Source organism: Theropithecus gelada, chromosome 10 (genome assembly GCF_003255815.1).
Source record: "Theropithecus gelada isolate Dixy chromosome 10, Tgel_1.0, whole genome shotgun sequence".
NCBI lineage: Eukaryota > Metazoa > Chordata > Mammalia > Primates > Cercopithecidae > Theropithecus > Theropithecus gelada.
In genome coordinates this window covers 69,529,742-69,554,944 of record NC_037678.1, presented here as the reverse complement: position 1 = coordinate 69,554,944, position 25,203 = coordinate 69,529,742, and the positions used below count along the sequence as shown (strand labels likewise).

The window sequence follows — 25,203 nt, the reverse complement described above, 5'->3', positions numbered from 1 at the left end:
GTGAGCAGAAAGAGCCCTAAGCTGGGGATCCTGAGACCTAGGTTCAAGACCCAGTTCAGACACTAACTCTCTGGGAGAAATTATGCCAGCCCCACCCTCTCTGGGCCTCTCTCCTCTCATCTGTAAAGTGTGCCCAGTCTCCAAAGGCCTTTCCTTCAATAATGAGTGTTGGGAAGGTGGAAAGCAGGGCAAAACCTTGGCCACAACAGGTCTTTCTCATGGTGGCATCTTCTAATGTCTTCTGTGCTGTCAGTTGCAGTGACCCAGCAGTCTTCCTATTTCTAGGATGAGTCTGGGACCCCACCAGGACTATGGTAAGGAGGTTCAAACACTGGAGCATCACTGTGGTACTCTCTGACCCCATCTTGGTGGCTATGACCTTGATCTACCCCCCAATGATTTCCCACAGTCAAACCACAAATAGTTCCCTCATTACAGCTTACGTTTGGATATGCCCAAAGCTGATAAGCTGGGAAACTTCCCAAGGGAAGGTAATTCAGCGTGGAGCTGATGGAGGTAGAAGAGCCTCTAAGAACCAGACTAAAGGAATGGTGCCTGACAGGGGAAGGACAGACAGTGAATGCCCCTCCCACTTCAGACAGATGGTCAGATTTATAGCTTAGGGTTTGAGTATTCTTGAGGACTATCTGAAGCTGATGAGACGTTCCATCCAGCAGGACAATGGCATTGCAGTAAGATTTATGAAGCCAGGTTGCAAGCCTGTCTCTAAGTCTTTTAGAACTAAAGGAAATAGAGGCCAGGCATAGTGGCTCCTGCCTGTAATCACAGCACTTCAGGAGGCTGAGGCAGGAGGATCGCTTGAGCCCAAGAGTTTGAGACCGGCCTGGGCAACATGGCAACATTTTATCTCCACAGAAAACACAAAAATTAGCTGGGTGTGGTGGTGTGTGCCTGTAGTCCCAGCTACTTGGGAGGCTGAGGTGGGAGGATGGCCTGAGCCCAGGGAGTCAAGGCTTCAGTGAGCCACGATTGCACCACTGCACTGCAGCTTGGGTGACAGAGCAAGACCCTGTCTCAAAAAAAAAAAAAAAAAAACCTAAAGGAAATTGGTGCTAAATGTAAGGTTACCTGAAACCCTTAGACTCTCTGCATTTCCAATTAACCACATCTCTGCACTCTGCTTTCCTCTCCTGCATAAGCAAGGTACTCCCAAGCCACTTTCTCGATGACTGAGGTTCACTTCAGGACCTGCCAAGGGAAATAAAGGAAAAAACGCCAACATTATACACATTTAGAATTCCGGAAGGTCAGAATCTTGGCCTTAGAGGTCCTGTGAACTCCCAGACCTTGGCAATGGGTGGGACTGAGCAGAGGTGCTGGGCCTGCTGGGTCCACAGGATTGAAGCACTGAATCCTTTAATTGCATGAAACTCCCATGATGCAGTTGTGTGCTGGGAAGTAGGTGGCCGCAGTCATGGCTCTTTGGTGTGGCAGTGAAAGGGACAGGCTTAAGGGTCAGGTAAACCTGAGTTCAAATTCTACCCTTCCAACGACTCGGAATCTCAGGTTCCTCTTCCACAAAATGGGAATGAGAATGGCACCTATTTATAGGAAAATGGTGAGAAAATGCATGAAGAAAGCCTACGCTCAGAGCCTGGGTGACAGAGTGAGACCCTGTCTCAAAAAAACAAAAGAAAAAGAAAAAGAGTGAAAGGAAATGACTGCTAAATGTAAAGTTACCTGGAACCATTGAGCCTTGCATTTCCAATTAACCACATCTCTGCACTCTACCTTTCCTCCAGAGAACCAGAGGGTGGTCAAGCAGCTCCATCTCAAACACCCCAATCCCTGTGGTACCAGTGGGGGAAACTGAGACTAGAAGGGCATGTAAGACTCAGCCAAGACACCGTAGGGTGCCCCTTGCCTGAGGCTCTGGTCACCTACCCCCTCCTGCAGCTCCTGCCCGCTGTCAGAGGACCTGGGTGTGAAGCTCAGCTCTGCGTACTTCCAGCTGTGCGGAAGTGGGCCAGGCAGCTCACCTCCCTGGGCCTCAGCTTCCTGGACTGTTGAATGAATATGAGCACTGGCGGATTGTCTACACACTACCAGGCAGAGGGAACAGGCAGCTTGAGCTAAGGTGTGGAGTGGGGACTTGCAAGGAAGGGGCTGTGAGAACCCGCAGTCACACTCTCTGCCTCTCCCTGTTCCCTGTAGACAGGCACAGTCACAGAGGCTGGACACTGCATGGCCTTCCGAGCCTCTCCCCCGCTTCTGGCCACACACAGGGAGCAGCAGGAATGGCCTGGGCACAGGCAGGGCTCCCGGGCAGATGGATGGGGGTGAGGGCAGGCACAGTTCTCAGATTTTGCCACAAGGAGGAGTTGTGACCGTGCTAATCCATGTTTCTCACACTTGTTAGACTTGAAGGATATTTGCATAATGCAGCATTTGATTTTTATTTTTATTTTTTATGCCAGGCACTGTGCTGGGCATCTGGCTTTCAGGATCGCATGTGATTTTCACAGCCACTTCTCAAGGTCAGCAATATCATTATCTCTATTTTAGACATGAGGAGACTGAGGTTCAAAGTGGTGATGGGACTGCATGGATGGACAGGGGAGTCAGGATCAGAACCGGGCTCAAATCCCAGCTCTTTGGCCTACCAGGGCACACAACCTCTCTGTGCCTCAGGCTCCAAAGGGGAAAAATGGGGCCAATGATAGCAATAATATTTTGAATAGACCTTAGCTCTTTGTGGATTGTTTATCCTGTGCCCAGCCATGGATCATTTCATTCAGCCCTTTACCCACTCTAAGAGGCAGCTGTTCATACATATTCATTTTGCAGATGAGGAAACTGAGGCCCAGTGAGGTTAACTGCTGCCTAGCCCACTTCCGCACAGATGGAAGGAGGCAGAGCTGGGCTTCGCACCCAGGTCCTCTGGCAGCGAGCAGGAGTTGCAGGAGGTGGTGGGTGTCTGGAGCCGGGAGCAGGGGGGACCCTACTGTGTCTTGGGTGAGTCTCCCATGCCCTCTGGCCTCAGTTTCCCCACTAGTACCACAGGGATTGGGGTGTTTGAAGTGGAGCTCCTTCACTACCCCCTGCTTCTCTGGAGGAAAGTGCAGTGCAACAGCCAAGAAGCCATATCCAGGAGGCTCCTGGGGCTGGGGGGTGGGTCCTGCAGCAAGAGGAGGACCCTAAGCTCCTGCATGTCTCCCTACGCCCCAGCCAAAGCCACCCAGAGCTCAGTCCATGCTGGGCATCCCTAGTGTCACTTGGGTGCATGGCTGATGACACATACGACAACGTTTGTTTTCTCAACCTTTTTGTCAGGACCATCTTTGTGAACAACCTGAGGGCCCTGCAGGCTGCGGGGAGAGTCATGTGGAGCCTGAGGGTGGCACCAGGAAAGGAGAGAAGCAGCAAGTGGAGCCGGCCTTCAGGGTTCCTGAGTCTCCACAGGCCCAGGGCACCTGTGTTCTTGGTGCAGCAATAAATGCTCAGATGGATGGCGAGGACGTGGGTCACCACAGGATCCACTATGGGAGGCTCTTGGGAAATATCACCACCACGACACTCATTCTTTCAGGCAGTAAACATAGCCAGGTCCCATTTGATATGAATCTGACCTGCAAATTTGCAAGTGTCCTACAACATTTTAAGTTTTACATGGTGAACAGAAAGTTAAATAAAACATATCCCCTCCTCCCACATTTTCCACTGTTAAGAACACACACCTAACTTCCTCAAGTCCCTCCCTTCTCAGGAAGAATAAAGGTTCCACCTGTAACTACACATTCCCTCCACCAACCTCCTTCCCTCTCTCATCCCCTTCGTAGCCAAAGTTCCTTAGAACTGTGCTTCTCCAGCTTGAACACACACAGGAGCCACCTGGACTCTTGTTAAGATGCAGGTTCTAGGGCAGTTGGTCTGAGCTAGGGAGAGGCCAGTGGTCCATGGGCCCCGCTTTGAGCAGCATGCTTATTTTGGATACATCCACCCCACCACCCATCTTGTTTCCACTGGTCACCCCACCAAACTCGCCTTTACCAGGTCCTCTGTGATCACCAGGTAGAGGAAGCCAGTGGACCATAGTTGAGGTCAGCCTCATCTTGACCATAGCACACATACTACTTCCTCCTCCATGAAATCAGTTCTTCCCTTGGCCTTCCTCCCCTAGCCTCCTCCTCCTCCTCCTCTGACCATTCTACCTCTGCCTTCTTTGCAGATGTGATATTTGCAAATTGGCCAACCAGTGGCTTCCTTCACTCTGGCCACTCTGATTGGTTCAGTACTCAGCATGTAACCTTAGCAGGACCAATGGGAATCAGTACTAGAACTTTTGAAGAGATGTTAAGAAACACATACTCTCTTTCTGCTAGACTATTAAGAGAGAATGTGGACCTGAAGCTGTTGGTGGCCATCTCTGCCACCTCTTGGGGGGATGTCAGTTTGAGAAGAAAGGCAAGCCAAGTCATGGAAAGAAACAGAGGCCTGGAGATTTCTTTTGAGCACCTAGATTCAGCCATGCCTGAAACCTGTGGACCTGCTAGTTACATGAGCCAATGACTCTCTTTCACATCTAAGTCAGTTTGGGTTGTGTTTTCAATTACAAATATAACCCAAAGAATCCTGACAAATGCAACTGACAAACATTTCAGTTTATTGGCAAGCCATAGTGGGAAACCAGAGATGAACCCCAGACAGAACTTGGCCTCCCGGAATTGACAGTGGAGGAGAGACAGCTGTGGGTGTGTAGGCAAGGAAGAGACCTGTTCAAAACTGACAAGGCAGAACGTAAGAAAAGGTCAGCTGGGTGACTCAATGAAGGCTTTATATAAGAGGTGCTTGCAGGATGGGGAGAATTTGCAGGGGGGTGACATCCTCAGACCTGGTTCTTGGCACTGGGAAGAGTTGATGCAAAGAAATTCTGGGAGGCCAAAGAGGAGGCTTTGGGAATTGTCCAGCAGAAACAGAGAAGTCTGACAGGGGTGGTAAGCCAAGACCCCACAGACACAAGTCCTTTGAGGGCCCTAGAAGAAAAGACAAGGAGCTATGGTACTTCTCCCATGGTTTGGGATTTTTTGTTGTTTTTTTCTGAGACAGAGTCTTGCTCTGTTGCCTAGGCTGGAGTACAATGGTGAGATCTTGGCTCAACTCAACCTCTGCCTCCCAGGTTCAAGTGATTCCTCTGCCTCTGCCTCCCGAGTAGCTCGGACTACAGGCACCTGCCACCACGCCCGGCTAATTTTTGTATTTTTAGTAGAGACGGGATTTCACCATGTTGGCCAGGTTGGTCTTGAACTCCTGACCTGAGGTGATCCACCCGCCTTGGCCTCCCAAAGTGCTGGGATTACAGGCGTGAACCACTGTGCCCAGCCTCTCCCATGGTTTTGATTCACCCTTTTGATTGAGTGGCCACCACACGATGCTCCAGGACTCTGCATTCCCCCTTTTATTTAATGCCTCCCCAGTCCCTACTGGCCAGGATTGCACCGATTTTAGAGAGCAGAAGACACTGTCTCAGAGCAGCCGTGCCGTGCCTAACATCACACAGCTGGTCAGTGGCAGAGACTGGAGTGAGGCTCTGCCTTCTTTCCCACCCTTAATCCTGCTGCTGGGCATGACACTTCTGCATTATCTTTAGTGAGCACTTATGATGTGCCTGATACTGGGCTGACTCTTTTCCAGGCTTAAGTCCCAGATCAGCTGTGTCAGGCGGATGATCATGGTCACCATTTTGCAAATGAGGCAATAGAGGCCCAGAGAGGCAATGTCACTTTTCCAGAGTCACACGGTTAGAAAGCGGCACGGTTAGGATCCAAACTGAGGTCTGGTTGGTTACCCAAAGCCCCTGCAAGGCAAATACACCCAGACTTACCCACGTTTTGGAATCCTCCCATCCTTTGTCGTCTATATGATCTGTCTCCACCTACCCCACAGTGTCATAGCATTTCCTCTTTCCACTCCCAAAGTCAGTTCGACCCCATTCAGTGCTTAAAGGAAGGACCTTCACCAGGGCAGGGCACTGTGCCAGGGACAGCAGCTGCCTATTTGCTTCGGGCCGTCGATGCACAGAACACTTGCAAGAACCGTACCTGCTTTGTGGAAAGTAATTGTCAGTGTGCATGTTGGCCTCTGCCTCTGCCGGTGGGGTCTGAGGGTGGACACATGTGGGGGTGCTCTGTGGGGTCCAGAGCCCCACATGGGGCAGGACCCAGGTAAGACGCTCCGTACGTGTGTGACGAATGAATGAATGACAGGATGGGTGGGTGGAGGGAAGGAAAGACTCTTCTTGCTGATTCTGGGTCTCATCTCCTACATTCATCTATTCAGTCTGTGGATTAACTTGCTTTTTTCGCTTTAATTAATTGTGGTGTTTATTGGGATCCACCAAAAGCCAGGCCCCAGGCTGCTGCTGGGGACACAGAGATGGCAGAATCATGGTCCCCAACCTTAAGGAGCCCCAGTCCAGCGGAGGAGAAAGGGCTAACTCACATGCCTTCAACCAACAAGCTTTTATGAAGGGATTGCCCGGACACAGGCATGGGGCTGGGGTGCTGGCGCAATGCAAATGAATCAGAAGGACCCACACAGCCCAGGGGGGATTCTGACGATTAGAATATAAGTGGCAGTGCTGCCAGGCACGGTGGCTCTTGCCTGTATTCCGAGCACTTTGGGAGGCTGAGGCGGGTGGATTACTTGAAGTCAGGTGTTCGAGACCAGCCTGGCCAAAAGGTAAAACCCCATCTCTATTAAAAATACAAAAATTAGCCGGGCATGGTGGTGCATGCTTGTAATCCCAGCTACTCGGGTGGCTGAGGCAAGAGAATCACTTGAACCCGGGAGGTGGACGTTGCAGTGAGCCAAGATGGACTTTGTTTTATATATATATATATATATATATATATATATATATACACACACACACACACACACACACACACACACACACACACAAATGGCAGTGTACTGTGAGTGGCTCAGAGCATGGACTCCGGAGTCAGGCTTTCTGAGTTCAAATCCCAGCCCTGCCACTTACTAGGTGTGTGACCTTGGGCAATACACATTACCGCTCTGTGCCTCAGTTTCCTTGTTTATAAAATGGGAATAAGACAGTCCCTGCCTCTGGTTGCTGGGAGGGTAAATGCCTTCTTGCCAGACGTGAGCCGATCGAAGCAACTCACCTACTGCCCTGGAGGTGGCTTGTCTCTGGGACAAGGACTGAGCTTCAGACATCTTTGACTCCATCACAGGGCTTGGGGTGCCCACCAAAGGATTGTCAAAAGCATGAGTGGTTCCAGCAGAAAATAATTTGCCTTGTAAAGTGAATGAACAATAAATCAATGGACAGATGACTAGGTGCAGGGCCAGGCCCACTTTAGCCAGGAGGATCTGGAAGATGAGACAGGGCACAGACAGATTGAGGGGCCAAATTCCAGGAAGTGAGGTGAGAACAGGGAGGGACCCAGAGAGCTCGCTCATGTCAAGAGGCCCACCCACCTGGGGAAGACAGAAAGTCAATGCCCATGAGCTGAACCAGACCCTGGGCTGGGTACTGGGACCTTGGAGATGGTGTGGTCTTGCCCTCAGAGAGTGGAACTGGTGGGACGTGGCTGGCCTCCCTCCCTCCCTTCTTCTCTCCCTCTTCTCCTCCCTCTCTTCTTCTCTCTCCACATCCCCTCTCTCTCTTTCTTCCTTCCCTCTCTCCTTCCCTTTCCTGTCTTTCTTCCCTCCCGCCTTCCCTCTCTTTCCCTCCCTCTCTCTTTCCTTCCTCTCTCTTTTTTCCTCCTTCCCTTTCCCTCTTTTTCCTTTCTTTCTCCCTTCTTCCCTGCCACAAACATCATTTGACTCCTGCTGTAGACTAGACCCTGTTCCAGCTCTGAGGGAACCAAGGTGAACAAGACAAGGTGCCCAGACCTCAAAGGTCCAGGGGAGGACGCTGACCCGGTGACAACTCCTTTAAATTTTCTCTGGGAGTGTTGGGTGAAGCATTCAGGCACCATTCCATGGGACAGGAGGAAGAAGACTCCAGCCTGCAGTGGGGCAAGGCCCCCTCCATCAGTCAGTCCATAGGAGGTGGCTCCCCATATTCTAGGGGCAGGACCTGAGTGGGGTCTATTAGTGTCCAGATGTGGAATCCGGGACTTAGGGAAATACTTGAGAGCTGAAAGAATACAATTGTCACCTTCAAAATCAGGAAAAAAACCCAGCAAAGTCAAAATTAGTAAAAGTTGAATTAAAGGCCTTCAGACTGTAACATTGTGACAACTTTATTAATTGCTCTATTGAGCAGTCATAAGAAGGACAGTAACGTGTGAAAACATTTTGTTGCTTTGATCTTTCTTATTTGCCAAGAATTCCTGAGTAGGCAGTTCAAGTGTGACAACCTAGGACCTACTAGAAATTGGATGGATGATTCGTACCTGACTGATTTCACAAGCAAAATGGTGACAAGCCTTTCAACAATTTTACTGGCAAAATAAGGCAATTATCTTTGATGGGTGCGATGGGAGTGCACATCTGTGTGTTTGTTATCTGGAGAAGGGGTGGGGGCTGCTTCTGTCGGTGGGGAGAAGGAAGGTCAATGGGGCAGAGCCTGGTTAGCTGAACATCCCCCAGCCTGGCTGGCCCCTTGTGCAACCCCAGCCCTGTCACTCGCCTTCTCTGGTCTCAGTAGGCTGCGTGACCTCTTAGGCTCTTTCTAGACAGGGCACTGAGCCATGTATGGAAAAAGATACCAGCTTGGAGGTTAAGGCTGGGCCAGTGGGACCAGGAAGCTGCCCCAGCTGGGGATTAGCAGTCATGCCAGGGGTAGGATGTCCTAGTCTTGGCACAGCTAGTCTTTAATGCCTCGCTGGGAATTTTCAATAAGAAATTCATCTCGCGACCCTCATGGCTGGGGCCTTTGTCCCTGAAAGGCAAACATCTTCCATGTGAGAAGACTTTGTGTAACCTGGAGAGGGAAGAGGAGGAGGAGGAGGAGCACACAGGCGGAGGTGTCATTGCTTCTCTTTCCGGAAGGACTCAGACCGGCCAGCCTGAACCACGGGTGACCTCTGAGGGTCCCAAACTCCCCACCCACCAAAGACCCTGTATTGTATATTATATAATATTAATCTTATGACAGATGCTCCTCATTTTATTTTATTTTTGTTTGTTTGAGACGGAGTTTCACTCTTTTGCCCAGGCTGCAGTGAAGTGGCACAATCTTGGCGCACTGCGGCATCCACCCCCCGGGTTCAAGCGATTCTCCTGCCTCAGCCTCCAGAGTAGCCGGGATTACAGGCGCCCGCCACCACGCCCAGCTAGATTTTGTATTTTTAGTAGAGACGGGGTTTCACCATGTTGGCCAGGCTGGTCTCGAATTCCTGATCTCAGGTGATCCGCCCGTCTCGGCCTCCCAAAGTGCTGGGATTACAGGTGTGAACCACTGCACTCGGCCAGATGGTCCTCATTTTATAATAAGTTATGTTCCAATAAACCCGTAGTAAAGTTGAATTATTGAAGTCAAACCGTGGTAATCTGGGACCATATGTGCACATATTCATCAGCATCATCTTCACCATCTTTGCTGTCGCCGTGCATCAAGGGCCTACCCTAAGCTAAGCCTTCATGGTTGTTACCCCACTTTGACCTCACAGCACGCCCATGAGGTGAGCACTGTTCTTAGTCCCATTTCACAGATAAAGAGCCCGAGACTCAGCAAGGTACAGTCTCTGGCCCAGGTCACATAGCCAGCAACCAGCAGAGCAAGTATTCAAGCCCGGGAGAGCCCAAGCCCAGTGCCAGGCTCTGAGCACTGCCCTCAAAGCCCCTCACCATCGCTTTGATTTCCTAGGTCCTTGCCTGTCCACTATGCCTCTGAGATCCAGGAACAGGATGTTTACCCATTTTACAGATGAGGCAACTGAGGCCTAGGCCAACACCAGGTCTCGAGGTCACTGCATCACGCTCAGCACCCTGGGCTGTATTCCTGGGCTGGAACAAACTGCCTTCACGAGATTTCAGCACAGCCCTTGGCTCTGTGCTTCACAACTGAGGGAGGAGCGGGGCTCAGATGTGTGCAGAACCCAGTGTCAGGCAGCCAGGGAAGGAGGTGTGACAACCCTTCAAGACCACGGGCAAGACTGCAGCAGTGCTCTAATGGTCTGGGCTCTTGAGGCCTGGCCATCACCTTCTCCCTGCAGCCGCCCAGCTCTGTGCTATAACAGCGGAGCCACGGTTAGCGTAGGAACAGCCAGCTCCTGGAGCCACCGGTCTTGTCCCAACCTTTGCCTGGTTGCGTCATTTTGAGGACGGCCCCCCCCCCAGGTCCTTGCTGAGTTGCAGGTGGGTAAGCAGAAGGGCAGAGACCCATAGTGACCCTGAGCTCTGTGCCAGTCCTTCCCAGCCTGAGGCCAAGTGGGCACCCACCTGAGTTTCCTGTGCTGTTCCGGGTTGACACAGGCCCAGCGCAGCAGGCGTTACAACCAACCCAAACATCGGTGGCCGAAGCAAAAACAGGATATTCAGGCCCAGGGACTCTCCCTCTTTGCTAACTGACCTCAGCCTGATATGGGTGGAAGGGTCTTCCCTGGGGGCCCAAATGCCTGGTTCCTGTCCTTGCAAGTGTGGACAAGCCACCTCCCTCTTTGAACTTCAGCTTCCTCAACTGGAAAATGGAGCTCTGAAAACCTGCCTTAAAGAGTTTTCATAAGGAATAACAGGAAAGTGCATCTAAAGTGCCTTTTAGGGACACCAAGCCCAGTGTCAGCACAAGCAGTTGCCAGGCATCTGCTGCACCTGCCGGGTGCAGACCCCTGGAGGCAGGATGCTGTACACTGGGAGACTGTCTGACTCCTTGTGGGCCACAATTCTAGACCCATCTCTGTCCCTGTCTTGCTGAATGACCCCAAGCTGGTAGCTTCCCCTCTCTGAGCCTCAGTTTCCAAGTGATGACAGAGTTAGACTGAATGGTCATTATGGGTCCTCCTGCCAGGACATTCTCCAATTCATTCATTCTCGGTCTCTCCCCAGTCCTCACCCACAAGGACCAAGGACCACCCCCTTGGTAGCTGCAGGCTCCATGAGGACCTGGTCTTAGTCTTGGCAGAAAGCCCTCTCCATAGCCATCCATTTCAATTCAAACATCCTGGGTGACCTTTGGGTTGGAAATCTCTCTCTCTGCTCATCCTGAGAGGGGTATTTTCCTTGGAGTGTCCTTGGATGATCCCAGAACCAAGGCTTGCTTCTGTGGGCAGCCTTCCATCCCATCTCCACCATATAAGAGCTGCCACCATTCAGCAGAATCCCAGCAGACTGTGCAGGGGGCAAGGATTTCATGAGCATCCTCCTCTAAACCTGTGAGTGGCGTGCTTTCCCCACTGGCACCACACATGGTGGTCTTCAGAAGGCTTTGGGGGCAAGAGGCAGACGGGTGGGATTGCTTGGGTTAGCTAATATTTTGCATATAGCAGAGATAATCAATATATCTCTAAATTTGCTCTAAATAGCAACTTAGTGATGGGTACTCACTAAAGATTCCATTTCCTTCTGGGCAATTCTTACTCCTGTTCCTCCCATGACAGTCCAGGTATCAAGCCAAATAGCAAATCAGAGCAAATTTAGAGATCTATAGATTATATTAAAATAAGCGTCAAACTAATGAACAATGCAGGTTCATGAGTTGGTCTCCACTGATTTGTTCATACTTTTATTCAACAAATATTTATTCATTTACTGTACTGTACTAGGTGCAGGCTTTTTACTGGCGCCTGAGGATTTGACAGTGAAATAAGTCACAGTCCTTCCCCTGTGGAGTTCACAGCCTGGTAGGAAAGGTGGTCAAATAATCAGGGAAGTGTTACCCAGGACCTTGATCAGGATAATGAAGGCAGCAAGGTGGGACTCTCCCAACTTAGAATCTGGGGAGGGGCCTACAGTAGGCTTCACAGAGGGCATGATATAGGAATTGACCTAAGTGGAAAAGTAAAGAAGAAGAAAAATATTTTAGGCAGAGAAGACAGCGTATGAAAAGGAACCAAGAGTATGGGCTTGGAGTCAAGTCTGACTTTTCAAATCCCAGCTCCTTCACTCACTGGCTGTGTGTCTCCGGGCAAGTTGCTGTAGCTTTCTGACCTTGGTTGCCCATTTGTAAAATAAGAAATAACTACATCTATCTTAAAGGAATGTTAAATGTTAAGAGTAATGGGAACTCACTGAAGAGACCATTTCCCTCTGGGCAATTCTCACTTTGTTCTTCCCATGACTGTCCAGGGGTCAAGACAAAAGATGCTTCAGCTTTGGAAACTTGTTCTCCTATGTGGCGTCCTCACTGGGACCTCCGAGTCTCTTCTTGACAATCTTGGCAGTGACCTAAGCAATGTCGTGGATGAGCTGAAACCTAATCTTCACGATGGACTTGAGACAGTTGACAATACTCTTAAAGGTAAATCAACGAGAGTTACGAAGCGTGTCACCTAAATTAGCCTCCTAAACACTATGCCTGCATTACCAGAGGCTGCCACTAGGGGCTACTCTTTATGGGTGGTTTACTGAGAAAAGTGGCTATTGAACTCCTGGCTCATTCATTTCTTTCTAGAAACAAGCAATGCCACAATGACTATCCTTTTACATATTATATCCTGATAAACGTTTGCCAATATGTGCATAAGATAAATTCCTACAAGTGGGATTTCAAAAGTTCAAAAACTATGCCGTTGACAAATAATCTCCTATGTTAACACTGTCTCCAACAGTCTACGAGAGTGTTTTTTTTCCCACCCCTTTTCCAGCAGTGGGTCTGGACAACTTTAAATGTTCTGCCTGTCTCACAGATGAAAAGCTATAACTTATTTCACTTTGCATTCCTCTAAGTTCTCCAGAGACCTATCATAAAGACACTTTGCCCTCCTCCTCCTATAAGAATTACTGCTTTCTTTCTTTTCTTTCTTCATGCTTTTGGTGTCATGAAGTTTTTGCCCATGTCTATGTCTTGAATGGTATTGCCTATGTTTCCTCCTAGGGTTTTTATGGTTTTGGGTTTTACATTTATGTCTTTAAACCATCTTGAGTTAACTTTTGAATAAGATGTAAGGAAGGGGTCCAGTTTCAGTTTTCTGCATATGGCTAGCCAGTTTTCCCAGAACCATTTATCAAATAGGGAATCCTTTCCCCACTGCTTGTTTTTGTGAGGTTTGTTGAAGATCAGATGGTTGTAGATGTGTGGTGTTATTTCTGAAGTCTCTGTTCTGTTCCATTGATCTATATGTCTATTTTGGTACCAATGACCTGCTGTTTTGCTTACTGTATCCTTGTAGTATAGTTTGAAGCCAGGTAGCATGATGCCTCCAGCTTTGTTCTTTTTGCTTAGGATTGTCTTGCTATATGGGCTCTTTTGTGATTCCATATGAAATTTAAAGTAGTTTTTTCTAATTCTGTGAAGAAAGTCAATGGTAGTTCAATGGGAACAGATTGAATCTGTAAGTTACTTTGGGCAGTATGGCCATTTTCACGATATTGATTCTTCCTATCCATGAGCATGGAAAATTGGCAAATGGGATCTAATTAAACTGAAAAGCTCCTGCACAGCAAAAGAAACCAGCATTAGAGTGAACAGGCAGTCTACAGAATGGGAGAACATTTTTGCACTCTACCCATCTGACAAAGGTCTAATATCAAGAATCTACAAGAAACTTAAACAAACTTACAAGAAAAGAACAAACAACCCCATCAGAAATTGTGCAAAGGATATGAACAGACAATTCTCAAAAGAAGACATTTATTTGGCCAACAAACATATGGAAAAAAGCTCATCATCACTGATCATTAGAGAAATGCAAATCAAAACCACAATGAAATACCATCTCATGCCAGTAAGAATGGCAATTATTTAAAAGTCAGGAAATAATAGATGCTGGCAAGGCTGTGGAGATATAGGAACACTTTTACACTATTGGTGGGACTGTAAATTAGTTCAACCATTGAGGAAGACAGTGTGGCTATTCCTCAAGGATCTAAAACCAGAAATACCATTTGACCCAGCAATCCCCATTACTGGATATATACCCAAAGGAATATAAATCATTCTACTGTAAAGACACATGTACACATATGTTTATTGCAGCACTATTTACAATAGCAAAGACATGGAACCAACCCAAATGCCCATCAATGATAGACTGGATAAAGAAAATGTGGTACATATACACCGTGGAATACTGTGCAGCCATAAAAAAGAATGAGATCATGTCCTTTGTAGGGACATGGAAGAAGCTGGAAGCCATCATCCTCAGCAAACTAACACAGGAACAAAAAATCAAACACTGCATGTTCTCACTCATAAATGGGAGTTTAACAAAGAGAACACATGGATGCAGGGAGGGGAACAACACACACTGGGGCCTTTTGGGGGCTCGGGGGCAAGGAGAGGGAGAGAATTAGGACAAATACTTAATGCATGTGGGGCTTAAAACCTAGATGACGGGTTGATAGGTGCAACTCACTACCGTGGCACATGTATACCTATGTAACAAACCTGCACATTCTGCACATGTATCCCGGAACTTAAAGTAAAAGAAAAAAAAAAGAAAGAATTATTGCTTTGTGGGCCTGCTGCAAAGCTGTCATTCTGGGACTCTCATTTGCCAGTTTCATGGATTGGAGCCATTTTTTCTCCTTGATTCTAGATTTTTCATTTCTTGAGTGTATTCTCTCATTCTTTCTAGTTTTTCAAACTCACGTGAGCATCTCACTTAACACAATAGACCCCTAAGTCACACACTGGCGTACAATCAATATCAATTGCCTGGCCAATTGGTTGATTGCTCTGTTGACAAATAATCAGAATATATTATTAATAGTACGGAGGCAGCATGAAGGAAACAAGAGTTCCCTGGGTGTGTGGCTAGACACATTTCTTAACCATCTTGAGCCTTTATTTCCTTAGCTGTAAAAAAGCAGACAATGACAATATCTACCTCACTGAGTTGTTATAAAGATTAAATGAAATAACATAGGCAAACAGTCTTACCCAGTACCTGGAGCATCGTAGCTACTTCGTAAGGGGTGCATGACACAAAATAGCGATTGTTTTTGGCAGGTGTCCTTGAGAAACTGAAGGTCGACCTAGGGGTGCTTCAGAAATCCAGTGCTTGGCAACTGGCCAAGCAGAAGGCCCAGGAAGCTGAGAAATTGCTGAACAATGTCGTTTCTAAGCTGCTTCCAACTAATACGAACACTTTGGGGTGAGTTGGTGCTTCAAGGTGGAGATCTTTGCTCTAAGAAAAGGGAAACATATCTTTGAGGAGGTAAGTTTAAGATGAAAGACAAGCCTCGTTCCCCTCCCACAGAGCCAAGGTGGTCTGAGCGAGGTCAGACCCACCAGAGCTTGAGTAAATTAGAGGCAGGGCTACAAGGTTAATCTGGGTGTCTTATGGGTTTGGGTTTCCGTGTTCTTTAATTTCAGGGTCAGGGTGAAGGTTATATTCATCCTTACCTCTACCTGTTTGCTGGTACACAAAGTCCCTTTCCAAGGAATAAAAATTTTCTTTTCCATATGTAACTGGGGGTAAAAGCCCAGATCCCTTTAGAGGAAGGGAAACTGGAGTCTTCACCACATAACTCCAGGCAGTGGATCCACTCATAAACTTTTTATTTTATTGTTATTATTATTATTATTATTTTGAGACGAGGTTTCGCTCTTGTTGCCCAGGCTGGAGTGCAATGGCACGATCTTGGCTCACCATAACCTCGCCTCCCGGGTTCAAGCGATTCTCCTGCCTCAGCCTCCTGAGTAGCTGGGATTACAGGCATGTGCCACCACACCCAGCTGATTTTGTACATTTAGTAGAGATGGGGTTTCTCCATGTTGGTCAGGCTGGTCTCGAACTCCCGACCTCAGGTGATCCACCTGCCTCGGCCTCCCAAAGCGCTGGGATGACAGGCATGAGCCATCGTGCCCGGCCCCACTCATGAACTTTTAAAGTCAGACTGTTCTGGCCTCAAAATCTGCCTCTGGCACTTACTCCCCTGGAGATCTGGGGGAAATATCACACCAGCCTGAGCCTTGGTGTGCTGTGCCATAAAATGGAGAGAATCAAACCTCTGAACAGGGCTATAGTGAAGACTAAAGATGGCAAGGCTGACGAGGCCCAAACGCTCAACTCAGGGAAGTGCTTGGCAAGTGGCTGTTATGAGGAGTGACAAGGGTGAATTGTGGGTTTTACACAGGTTGAAAATCAGCGACTCCCTCATCCTGGATTTCAAAGCTGAACCAATCGATGGTGGCAAAGGCCTTAACCTGAGCTTCCCCGTCACCGCGGAAGTCACTACAACCTTGTGAGTATGCGCTAGAATCTGAGATTTGGGAAAGGCAGTGCAACCTGGCCGATGGATGCCCAACCTGGGAATCAGGCACCTCCTCCCGTTACTGGGTGACCTTGGGCCTCAGTTTCCCAATCTGTGAGTGAGAGGACCCTTCTGGGTCTAAGATCTCAATCCTTAAAATGCTCTAGAGAACTCTAGCCATAATCAAGGGTCTTTTAAAAATAATACTCCAATGAATGTAGTTTTGAAATCATGACATTTATCTGGTTTTAAAATTTGAAAAGTTGAGAAAACAAGCATTTATTATTCCTTGGCAAAATTTCCTCCGGCATTATTTTGTCTCTCAAGATTCTCTCTAAATTGCAGAGACCATTACAGAAAAATTCATACAGTAATACACACTGTATAATAAAGTATATGTGTGCAAAATATAAGTTTAAACTCTTTTAATTTTAGCTGGGAGTGGTGGCTTATACCTGTAATCCCAGCAATTTGGGAAGCTGAGGTGGGAGGATCGCTTGAGCTCAGGAGTTCGTGACCAGCCTGGACAATATGACAAAACCCTGTCTCTACAAAAAATACAAAAATTAACCAGGTGTGGCAGTGCACGCCTGCAGTCCCAGCTACTTGGGAGGCTGAGGCAGGAGGATTGCTTGAGCCCGAGAGGTCGAGGCTGCAGTGAGCCCTGATTGCACCAGTGCACTCCAGCCTGGGTGACAGAGTGAGACCCTGTCTCACAAAAATTAAAAAATTTTAATTTTAAAGGAGATAGACAAGAAAGGAGCATGTGTGAAAGCACTTCTGTAAACTACATGCACTAATGGTGCCATCCATCATTTAGCTATGAGATCTTGGGAAAGTTACTTAACCTCTCTGTACCAAGGTTTCCTCATTCAGAAAATAGGGATAGTAATAAATGAATCCAGGTAAAATACATTTTAAAGTACCTACACATAAATTGTTGTCAATAAATATTAACTATTATTATTTTACCTATTAGTGTAATGTTGTATAAAAAATTCATATGAGCTAAACCCAAGTGGCCAGAAGAAGAAGACCCTAATATAAACATGTAAATTTCATAGAGGATATGGACCATGTTGATATTACCTGGGCCATGTTGACATTACACATAGACATTCTGACTCATGTCCACACAGGTGGAAGAACCCAACTGGGCAACAGGCAGGACCTTCTAGACTCTGTTCACTGTGCATCTTACTTCCTGCAGGCCCATCATTGGCCAGATTATCAACCTGAAAGCTTCCTTGGACCTCCTGACTGCAGTCAGCATTGAAACTGATCCCCAGACAAATCAGTCTGTTGCTGTCCTGGGAGAATGCACCAGTGACCCAACCAGCATCTCACTTTCCTTGCTGGACAAGTAAGTCCTGTCATCTTAGCAGAGCTGGGCTCTCAGGGAACTTGAGGACCCCTAATTTCAGCTCTAGTCCTATAAATAAGAGGAGGCCTCGTGGTGTAAGTGTTCAGGCTCTGGGGTCATGTTGACCTTGGTTTAAACATCAGCTCTGCCACTAACTTGTAACTTTATCACCAACTTGATCCTCTAAGCCTGTTTTCACATCTGTAAACTGGGGGTGTTCATAATAACTACTCATAGGCTTCTGAGATGACCAGATGAGAAAATACAAATATTTAGCATGCAGCCTAGAACATGCTGCCTCTCTCCCTGCTGGTTCTCTCCATTACTGAGACTGGAGTGTTGAGCTCCCCACCATAATCATTAATTTCTTCATTTCACCTTTCAACTCTGTCAGTTTCTGCTTCATACCGTTTGGAGCTCTGTTGTTAGGTGCATGCACATTAGGATTGTTATGGCTTCTTGGAGAATTGTCCCCTTTATTGTTATGTAATGTCCCTCAATAATAATAATAATAATAAAATTATATTTACCTTCTTGCCTCCAGAAGGAGGGAGAGGGGAGAGTAAGCGCCTGCCATGGGCTCTAATTTCAGATTGTCCCCAAATTGTTCTCCACCCAGTGGAAATTTCCTGAAAGGAGATCTTGAAAACTTAATCCTCCCCATTTAAATCATTGATCCCTTTTAATCCACAAAATCTACATCTTAAGCTCTGTGCTTGAAAGAGCAGGTCTGACTCAGACAAGAGGGTGGAGGGAAAAAGAGTGACACTGGCCGATGGCTGGGAGAAGAAGAACGACCCAGAAGCTGAGGGCTGGGGCTATTTGGCCTTGGCCAGGAGCAAGGCTGGGTCCTCAGCTCTCAGCCCTGATGGCCATGAGCAGAGGACACTCCACTTGCCCTGCACTGAGGGATCTGAACACAGGTTGCCCAAAGACCCCTGAAAACCAAAGAAGGTTTCCATAGCCTGATGTGAGTTGCAAAGGCCGGGATGTAAATTCAGAGACCGGAGTCTGGCTGGGTGCTATCTTCCCAAGTAGCCTCAGGAACTCCATCCTGCTGCACTGGGTCTGTGCCCACATCTGTGAGATGGCACCACTTTGCAGCTCCAGATCCTTCCAGGGCCTTTCTTTGCACTTGTGGTTCAATCCCAAGTGCTCCCCATGGTCATGTAGGCTCTGTTTGATCTGGCCCCACCCTTGTATCCCTGCACCCTCCCCTTACTCACTGTGCCCAGATACAGTGGCCTTTGTGCCGTGCCTCAGATAGGCTCTTTCCCAGCTCAAGACCTTTGCATGGGATGCTCTGGCTGCCTAGAGCATCTTCTTCTCACTCTGCTTCAATGGACTGCTGCATCCTGCAGGGCCTTCACAGGGCTCCTCCTATTCTCTCTCGTAAGAGTCTACTCTTGCCTTTAAAACACTTGTCACAAGTTCTCAACATATATTTAATTGCATGTTGACTTTTTTCATTCTTTCAGCCAAAAATGTATTGAGACTGAGCATGGTGGCTCCACACTGGTAATTCCAGCACTTTTGGAGGCTGAGGTGGGCGGATCAGTTGAGGTCAGGAGTTCAAGACCAGCTTGGCCAACATGGCAAAACTCCGTCTCTACTAAAAATACAAAAATTAGCCAGGGTTGGTGGCAAGTGCCTGTAATCCCAGCTACTTGGCACGCTGAGGCACAAGCACTGCTTGAACCCAGGAGGCAGAGGTTGCAATAAGCTGAGATGGTGCCACTGCACTCCAGTCTGGGTGACAGAGCAAGACCTTGTCTCAAAAAAAAAAAAAAGGTGTATTGAGCAGGCACCATTCTGGGCTCTGGAGAACTGATTGGTAATGACAAACAAGGTCCCTTGTTCTTGCGGAGCTTACCTAAGGGAAAGCTAAGCTGGCCTGGATCTGTGTCCACATCTGTGAAATGACACCGCTCTACAGCTCCGAATCTTCTCAGGGCTTTTCTTTGCACTTTGGATCAAATCAACCCAAATTCAGTCCATCAGTAAAGAACGCTCCAGGGAAATATGAGTCCTGCACAGAGCATTACCCTTAACAGGGCACTGTGATAGCAAAGCCCTCTCTTAGATAAGTAGTCAGGGAAGGCTGCCCTGAGGAGGTGGCAGTTATACTGACAGTTGAAGGTGGGAGGAGCCAACCTTGGCAAGAATTGTTTAGGTACCACATTAGGGTATGTTTGGACCGTTAATGTTTAGGTACCAGGTTAGGGGATGTTTGTACTTCGCTCATTCGGTACCAGGGCCCAGCTAGGTTCCTGGTGCAGAGTTGGTGCTCTGTGAATATGGGTTGAATAAATGAACGAATAAGGTCTCTGTACTGAGAATCTCATGAGGCCCTGGGGTGAGCCGCTGGTCAGATGTGGGATTCTAAGTGATGATCCATGTGGCTCTGTCTGTAGTTAGAAAGGAGTTTCCATGTCCCTGGGATTTCTCTGACTCCACAGTGTTTCCCCCCCAGCTTTTGGCAGTTTCCCCCATCTCTTGCCCACTTGACTAGACTTTAACAGTTCCTTGTGTTTGCAGCCGCAGCCAAATCATCAACAACGTCGTGAATAGAGTGATCAACACGCTGAAAAGCACCGTATCCTTCCTGGTGCAGAAGGAGGTAAGTCTCCCACTCCTTGGGGCCCAGATCCAGGCCTGGTCGTGGCATTTTGGGGAATTTGCAGGCCTGGCTGTATCCTCTGGGCACTTTTCCTTCAGAGGTGAAAGCTTCTCCTTGGGAGGTCAGCTGGAACTTCCTCCCCTACTAATCAGCCTGGGGGGCAGCAGGGGAGAACAGAGGCCTGACATCAGCTGGAATTGCCAGGACCCAAACTTGAGCCACTCAACATATCCATGCACTACCAATATGCTTTTGCAGCTAACATCTTCGACACAATTTTACTTAAATACATTTCTTTAGAAGCATTTATTTTTAAAAATAAAACTTTATATCCCTATCACAAATAGAAAATTAATATCACATATCATACAATCAATGGAAAAACTAAACACAGACTTATAAAATAGTTTTAATTTTTTTTTCCATCTGTGCATCATCCAGAACCATAGGTACCATGTGCAGGATTCCTAGGCCCACAGTTGCAGAGATACTAAATCAGTCATTCTGGAAGGGGACCCAGGAATGTGGGTTTATAAAAGAAAAACCCTCCGGATGGCTCCGTGACCCACTGAACCAGAGTTTATTTATATTCCAAGTGTGGTCCTCCACCAGCTTCAGCCTCAGCTGGGTGCTTGATAGGAACATGGAATCTCAGGCCCCACCCCAGACCTGCTGAATTGCAATCTGCAGGGAACTGTGTACACACAAGAGCATGAGATACTCTGCTCTACAACCTCAGGGCAAACGCCTCAGGGCACCATTTGACCCTTTAAAATTCCAGGGTTCCAAAGCTCAACAACATGGGGATGTCAACACTCTAGAATGTAGATTTCTGAGGTCCTAGAATTCTAGTGTTCTAAGGTTTTAGGATTCTAACACCCTAGGGTTTCCAGATTTAAGATTGCTGGGATCCCATTTCTCTAAAATTCCAAAGTTCAGGCCAGGCACGGTGGCTCATGCCTGTAATCCCAGCTCTTTGGAAGGTCAAGGTGGGCAGATCACTTGAGGTCAGGAGTTCAAGACCACCCTGGCCAACATGGTGGAACCCTGTCTCTACTAAAAACACAAAGATTAGTCATGCATGTTTAGGTACCAGCTTAGGGGATGTTTGTACTTCGCTCATTCGGTACCAGGGCCCAGCTAGGTTCCTGGTGCAGAGTTGGTGCTCTGTGAATATGGGTTGAATGAATGAACGAATAAGGTCTCTGTGCTGAGAATCTCATGAGGCCCTGGGGTGAGCCGCTGGTCAGATGTGGGATTCTAAGTGATGATCCATGTGGCTCTGTCTCTAGTTAGAAAGCAGTTCATGTTCCTGGCGTTTACAGGCACATGTCCCAGTCTCTTGGGAGACTGAGGCAGGAGAATCACTTGAATCTGGGAGGCGGAGGTTGCGGTGAGCAGAGATTGTACCACTGCATTCCAGCCTGGGCAAGACAGTGAGACCCTGCCTCAAAAAAAAACCAATAAAACAAAATGAAATCCTAAAGTTCAAAGGTTCTAAGATCCCTAGAAATGAGCTCCTCTGTGGGTGGCAAGCAGTTTGTTTCTAGCCCAGGAGAACGGTCTGTTCTTCCTCCTTCTCCTGACCGTCCTCTTCCTCCTCTCTCTGGCTGTCAGATATGCCCACTGATCCGCATCTTCCTCCACTCCCTGGATGTGAAATTCATTCAGCAGATCATCGGTAAGTCAACGGGGAAGTGGGGACCTTCTGAGGCAGGCCTGGAGCTCTGTGCCCACCGCATAAGCAGTTCTGGTCAGGAGACCCTGGAGAAGCAGAAGAACCCACTGTCCTAAGCAAATTAGGAGCTGTGGCTTCCCTCCACAGGCACTTGGGGACTCTCTTTGGCTTTTGGGTCTACAGGCATGGCTGAGGTTGCTGGGGAGAAATGGAGTAAGTAAAGGTGTCAAGACCCTGGAGGTGACCCTTCTATGAAAATAGCCACAAGTCAGCCAGGAACAGTGGCTCACACCTGTAATCCCAGCACTTTGGGAGGCTGAGGTGGGCAGATCACTTGAGTTCAGGAGTTTGAGAGCAGCCTGGGTGACACGGTGAAATCCCATCTCTACAAAAAAAATACAAAAATTAGCCAGGTGTGTGGCATGCACCTGTAGTCCCAGCTACTCAGGAGGCTGAGGTGGGAGGATTGCTTGAGCCTGGGAGGCGAACATTGCAGTGAGCCGACATCATGCCACTGCACTCCAGCCTGGGCGACAGAGTGAGATCCCGATCTCAAAAAAAAAATTTTTTTAAAAAAAAAGAAGAAGAAAGGAAATAGCTGCAAGTCCAGTCCCTTAGGCAGTCACTTCATGCTCTGTACTCACTATCTCACTGGATCCTTGCAACAACCCTGTGGGGTGGGTACAGTCATTGTATCCACTCTACAGATGAACAAACTGAAGCTCAGAGAGGTGCAGTAACATCCCTGGGGTCCCACAGCTGTCAGGTGACCTGCAGGAGAGCGGCATCTTTTGGAGTCTGGTCTCTATTCAATTTTCCAGAGGCAGAGACTAAAACCTGCTATTAATTTTGTTTCAGATAATCTTCAGCATGAAACCCAGCTGCAAACCCACATCTGAAGAGGATGAATGACGAGGACCACTGTGATGTCTGCTGGTGAGGAGCCAGGCTCTAAGCCCCAATGCACAGGGCCTATGGTGAAGAAAAGCCAAGCATGGCTTCCCTTCTTTTTGTGTTAGAAGACTGTGCCTTCATCTCAGTCATAGACTGAGCACTGGCCCCTGTCCCAGGCTAGGGCCTGATTCTGGTCACACTCTGAATACTGAGCCTTAATCACTGAACTATGATTCTGGCCCTAGACTGAGCCTGGATCCTAGTCACAGACCGAGCTTTGATGCCAGTTATTGACTGAGCCTTAGTCTTGGTCACAGACTGAGCCCCAACCTTGGTCTCAAACGGATCCATGATTCTGATCACATATTGGGCCCTGAACCTGGCTCCAGTGGTGGCCTGCAATCAATCTTTCCACATCTGCCATTGTTCTGAAGGAGGGTGAGGGGAATGTAGATGAGTCAGTGCTAGGTGCCAATGAAAGACCCCAAACCACAGGTCCCAGTTTTTTCTTCCCAGGACTTAAACCACATGGGGTATTGTGGGAAAGAGCTGGAGCCAGGTCAACTTGGGTCCCATCAAGTGCCCAGTGGATGACAGCTGGGTATAAGGGCAGCCTAGCTGCAAATGTCCTAACCCCCTGTGGTCTCATTCCAGATTGGTTCCCAGTGGCTTGCGCCACCCCCTTATAGCATCTCCTTCTGGGAAGCTGCTGCCACCACCTAACCAGCGTGAAAGCCTAAGTCCCACCAGAAGGACCTTCCCAGATGCCCCTCCTGCTCACAGTCAGAACAGCAGTTTCTACACATACTCTCCTGTCCCTGGCAATAAAGGCTCATTTCTGCACCCTTCTGTGTGGCTCATTGTGTTCCCTCCATTTGGGATTTGTTGGTGGGAATTGGGGAGGGAGGTTGGGGACTGCAACTAGGGTGGGAGAGACCTGGATCCAGAGCTAGAAGGCTCAGTGAGAATATCCAGCCCCATCTCCTGGTTCTATAAAGGGGGCCACGGAGACACAGAGAGGCAACAAACCAGCCCAAGTCTCACAGCCAGTCTGTGGCGATGGCAGACCTCTGATCTATCCATTCACGCATTCAACAGGTATGTAGTGAGCACCTACTCTGTGCCAGACAGGCAGTGGGAACTGGAAAGTCACATTCTGGGAGCAGTCCCACCCAGCGCTTTCCTCCATTCCTCTCCAGGGGCCCTGAGGATTCTCGGAGAAACAGGGGACACCCCGCCTGACTGGAGTCAGGAGTATAAGGCAGAGTGATGCAGGCTCAGAGGCCTGTGGCCCCATCTCCACCTGCCCTGTTGGCCCCGCTGCCCTCTAGGGGCCCCACTGGAGCAGAGATGTCTTTTCCAGGGGGTGCTGAGAGTTCTTAGTCTGCAGCGCCCTCACCCACCCCTCCCATCACCTGAGAGCCTGTGCACCCACCTGCCAGGCTGCCTGGAGGTCCAGCTTCCCTAGTGAGGTCGAGAACCCTGGGATGCTCACCTATCCTATGGAGACCAGCTTCTCCCTCCACCCAAAGCCCCTCCATCCACACCCCAGAATGCAGCTCAGCCCATGCTGCACCAGGCTGTGGCAAAGACAGCATCACACTGCTCACAGCAACACGTCATGGGGGGCTGCCTTTGTGCGGCATGAGGGCTCCATTGATTCCTTACCACACCCATGCACCAGGAGAGCCATTATCACACCCATTTGACAGAGAACTCTGAGGCTGACGGAAGCAAAGTGACTCCTCCGGGTCACACAGTGAGTGAGGGGGCAGAGCCGGGCTTTGAATCCACAGCTGTAGGACCCCTGGATTTACTACAAATGAAGACACTGAGGCACAAAGAGGGCCCAGGCTCAGAGAGGTGACATCCTGGCTTCCAGGCACTTTGGCCACTACTCTTGCCAGTCTCCAGCAGGCTCCACTTCCCTGGCCCAGGACAGACGAGGTGCTCTGGGTGCTGTTCTTCTCCCCCATGTGTGGACCCTCGGCTCTTCCTTTGTTCTAGAAGGGGCAGGACACTGCCCGTTCCCACAATCGCGTTGGCCTCAGCAGAGATGCAACACGGGCCACACACTAATGCACGCTGTCGCCTCATGATCGCAGCAGCCTCTCCTTTCCAGTAGGGAACCCAGCCCCAGGAACCTCTGCCAATTTTGCCAAGCAGCCATCTCATTACTCTGTACAACTCTAGGAGGCAGGGATGGCTCTTGTCTCCACGAGAAACTCAAATTCAGAGAGGCCAAGGCCACACAGAAGCCTGCACCCAGTTGCTAATTCACTCGAGGGCTTCCTCTCTGATGAAGGCAGTCTCACGGAGTCAGGCGGCCTACGGGGGCCCTTTGATTCCTTAAAGTTG

General features: G+C 48.6%; 1 protein-coding gene across 2 annotated transcripts; it reads left to right on the top strand.

Moving 5' to 3' along the window:
- Positions 1 to 4,906: 4,906 nt before the first annotated feature.
- On the top strand, positions 4,907 to 23,688 carry BPIFA2 (BPI fold containing family A member 2). Of its 2 annotated transcripts, none has more exons than XM_025399859.1 (9): positions 4,907 to 4,955; positions 12,220 to 12,391; positions 15,044 to 15,188; positions 16,174 to 16,281; positions 17,501 to 17,653; positions 20,192 to 20,273; positions 21,891 to 21,954; positions 22,810 to 22,887; positions 23,500 to 23,685. In XM_025399859.1, exons 2-8 carry the CDS (start codon positions 12,235 to 12,237, stop codon positions 22,848 to 22,850), a joined length of 750 nt encoding a protein of 249 aa, XP_025255644.1. In that variant the 5' UTR covers positions 4,907 to 4,955; positions 12,220 to 12,234; the 3' UTR covers positions 22,851 to 22,887; positions 23,500 to 23,685. The 2 variants fall into 2 exon arrangements, with proteins under 2 accessions (XP_025255644.1, XP_025255643.1); XM_025399858.1 differs by lacking the exon at positions 4,907 to 4,955 and adding an exon at positions 11,175 to 11,306 and having other exon boundaries at positions 23,500 to 23,688.
- The last annotated feature ends 1,515 nt before the right edge of the window (positions 23,689 to 25,203 follow it).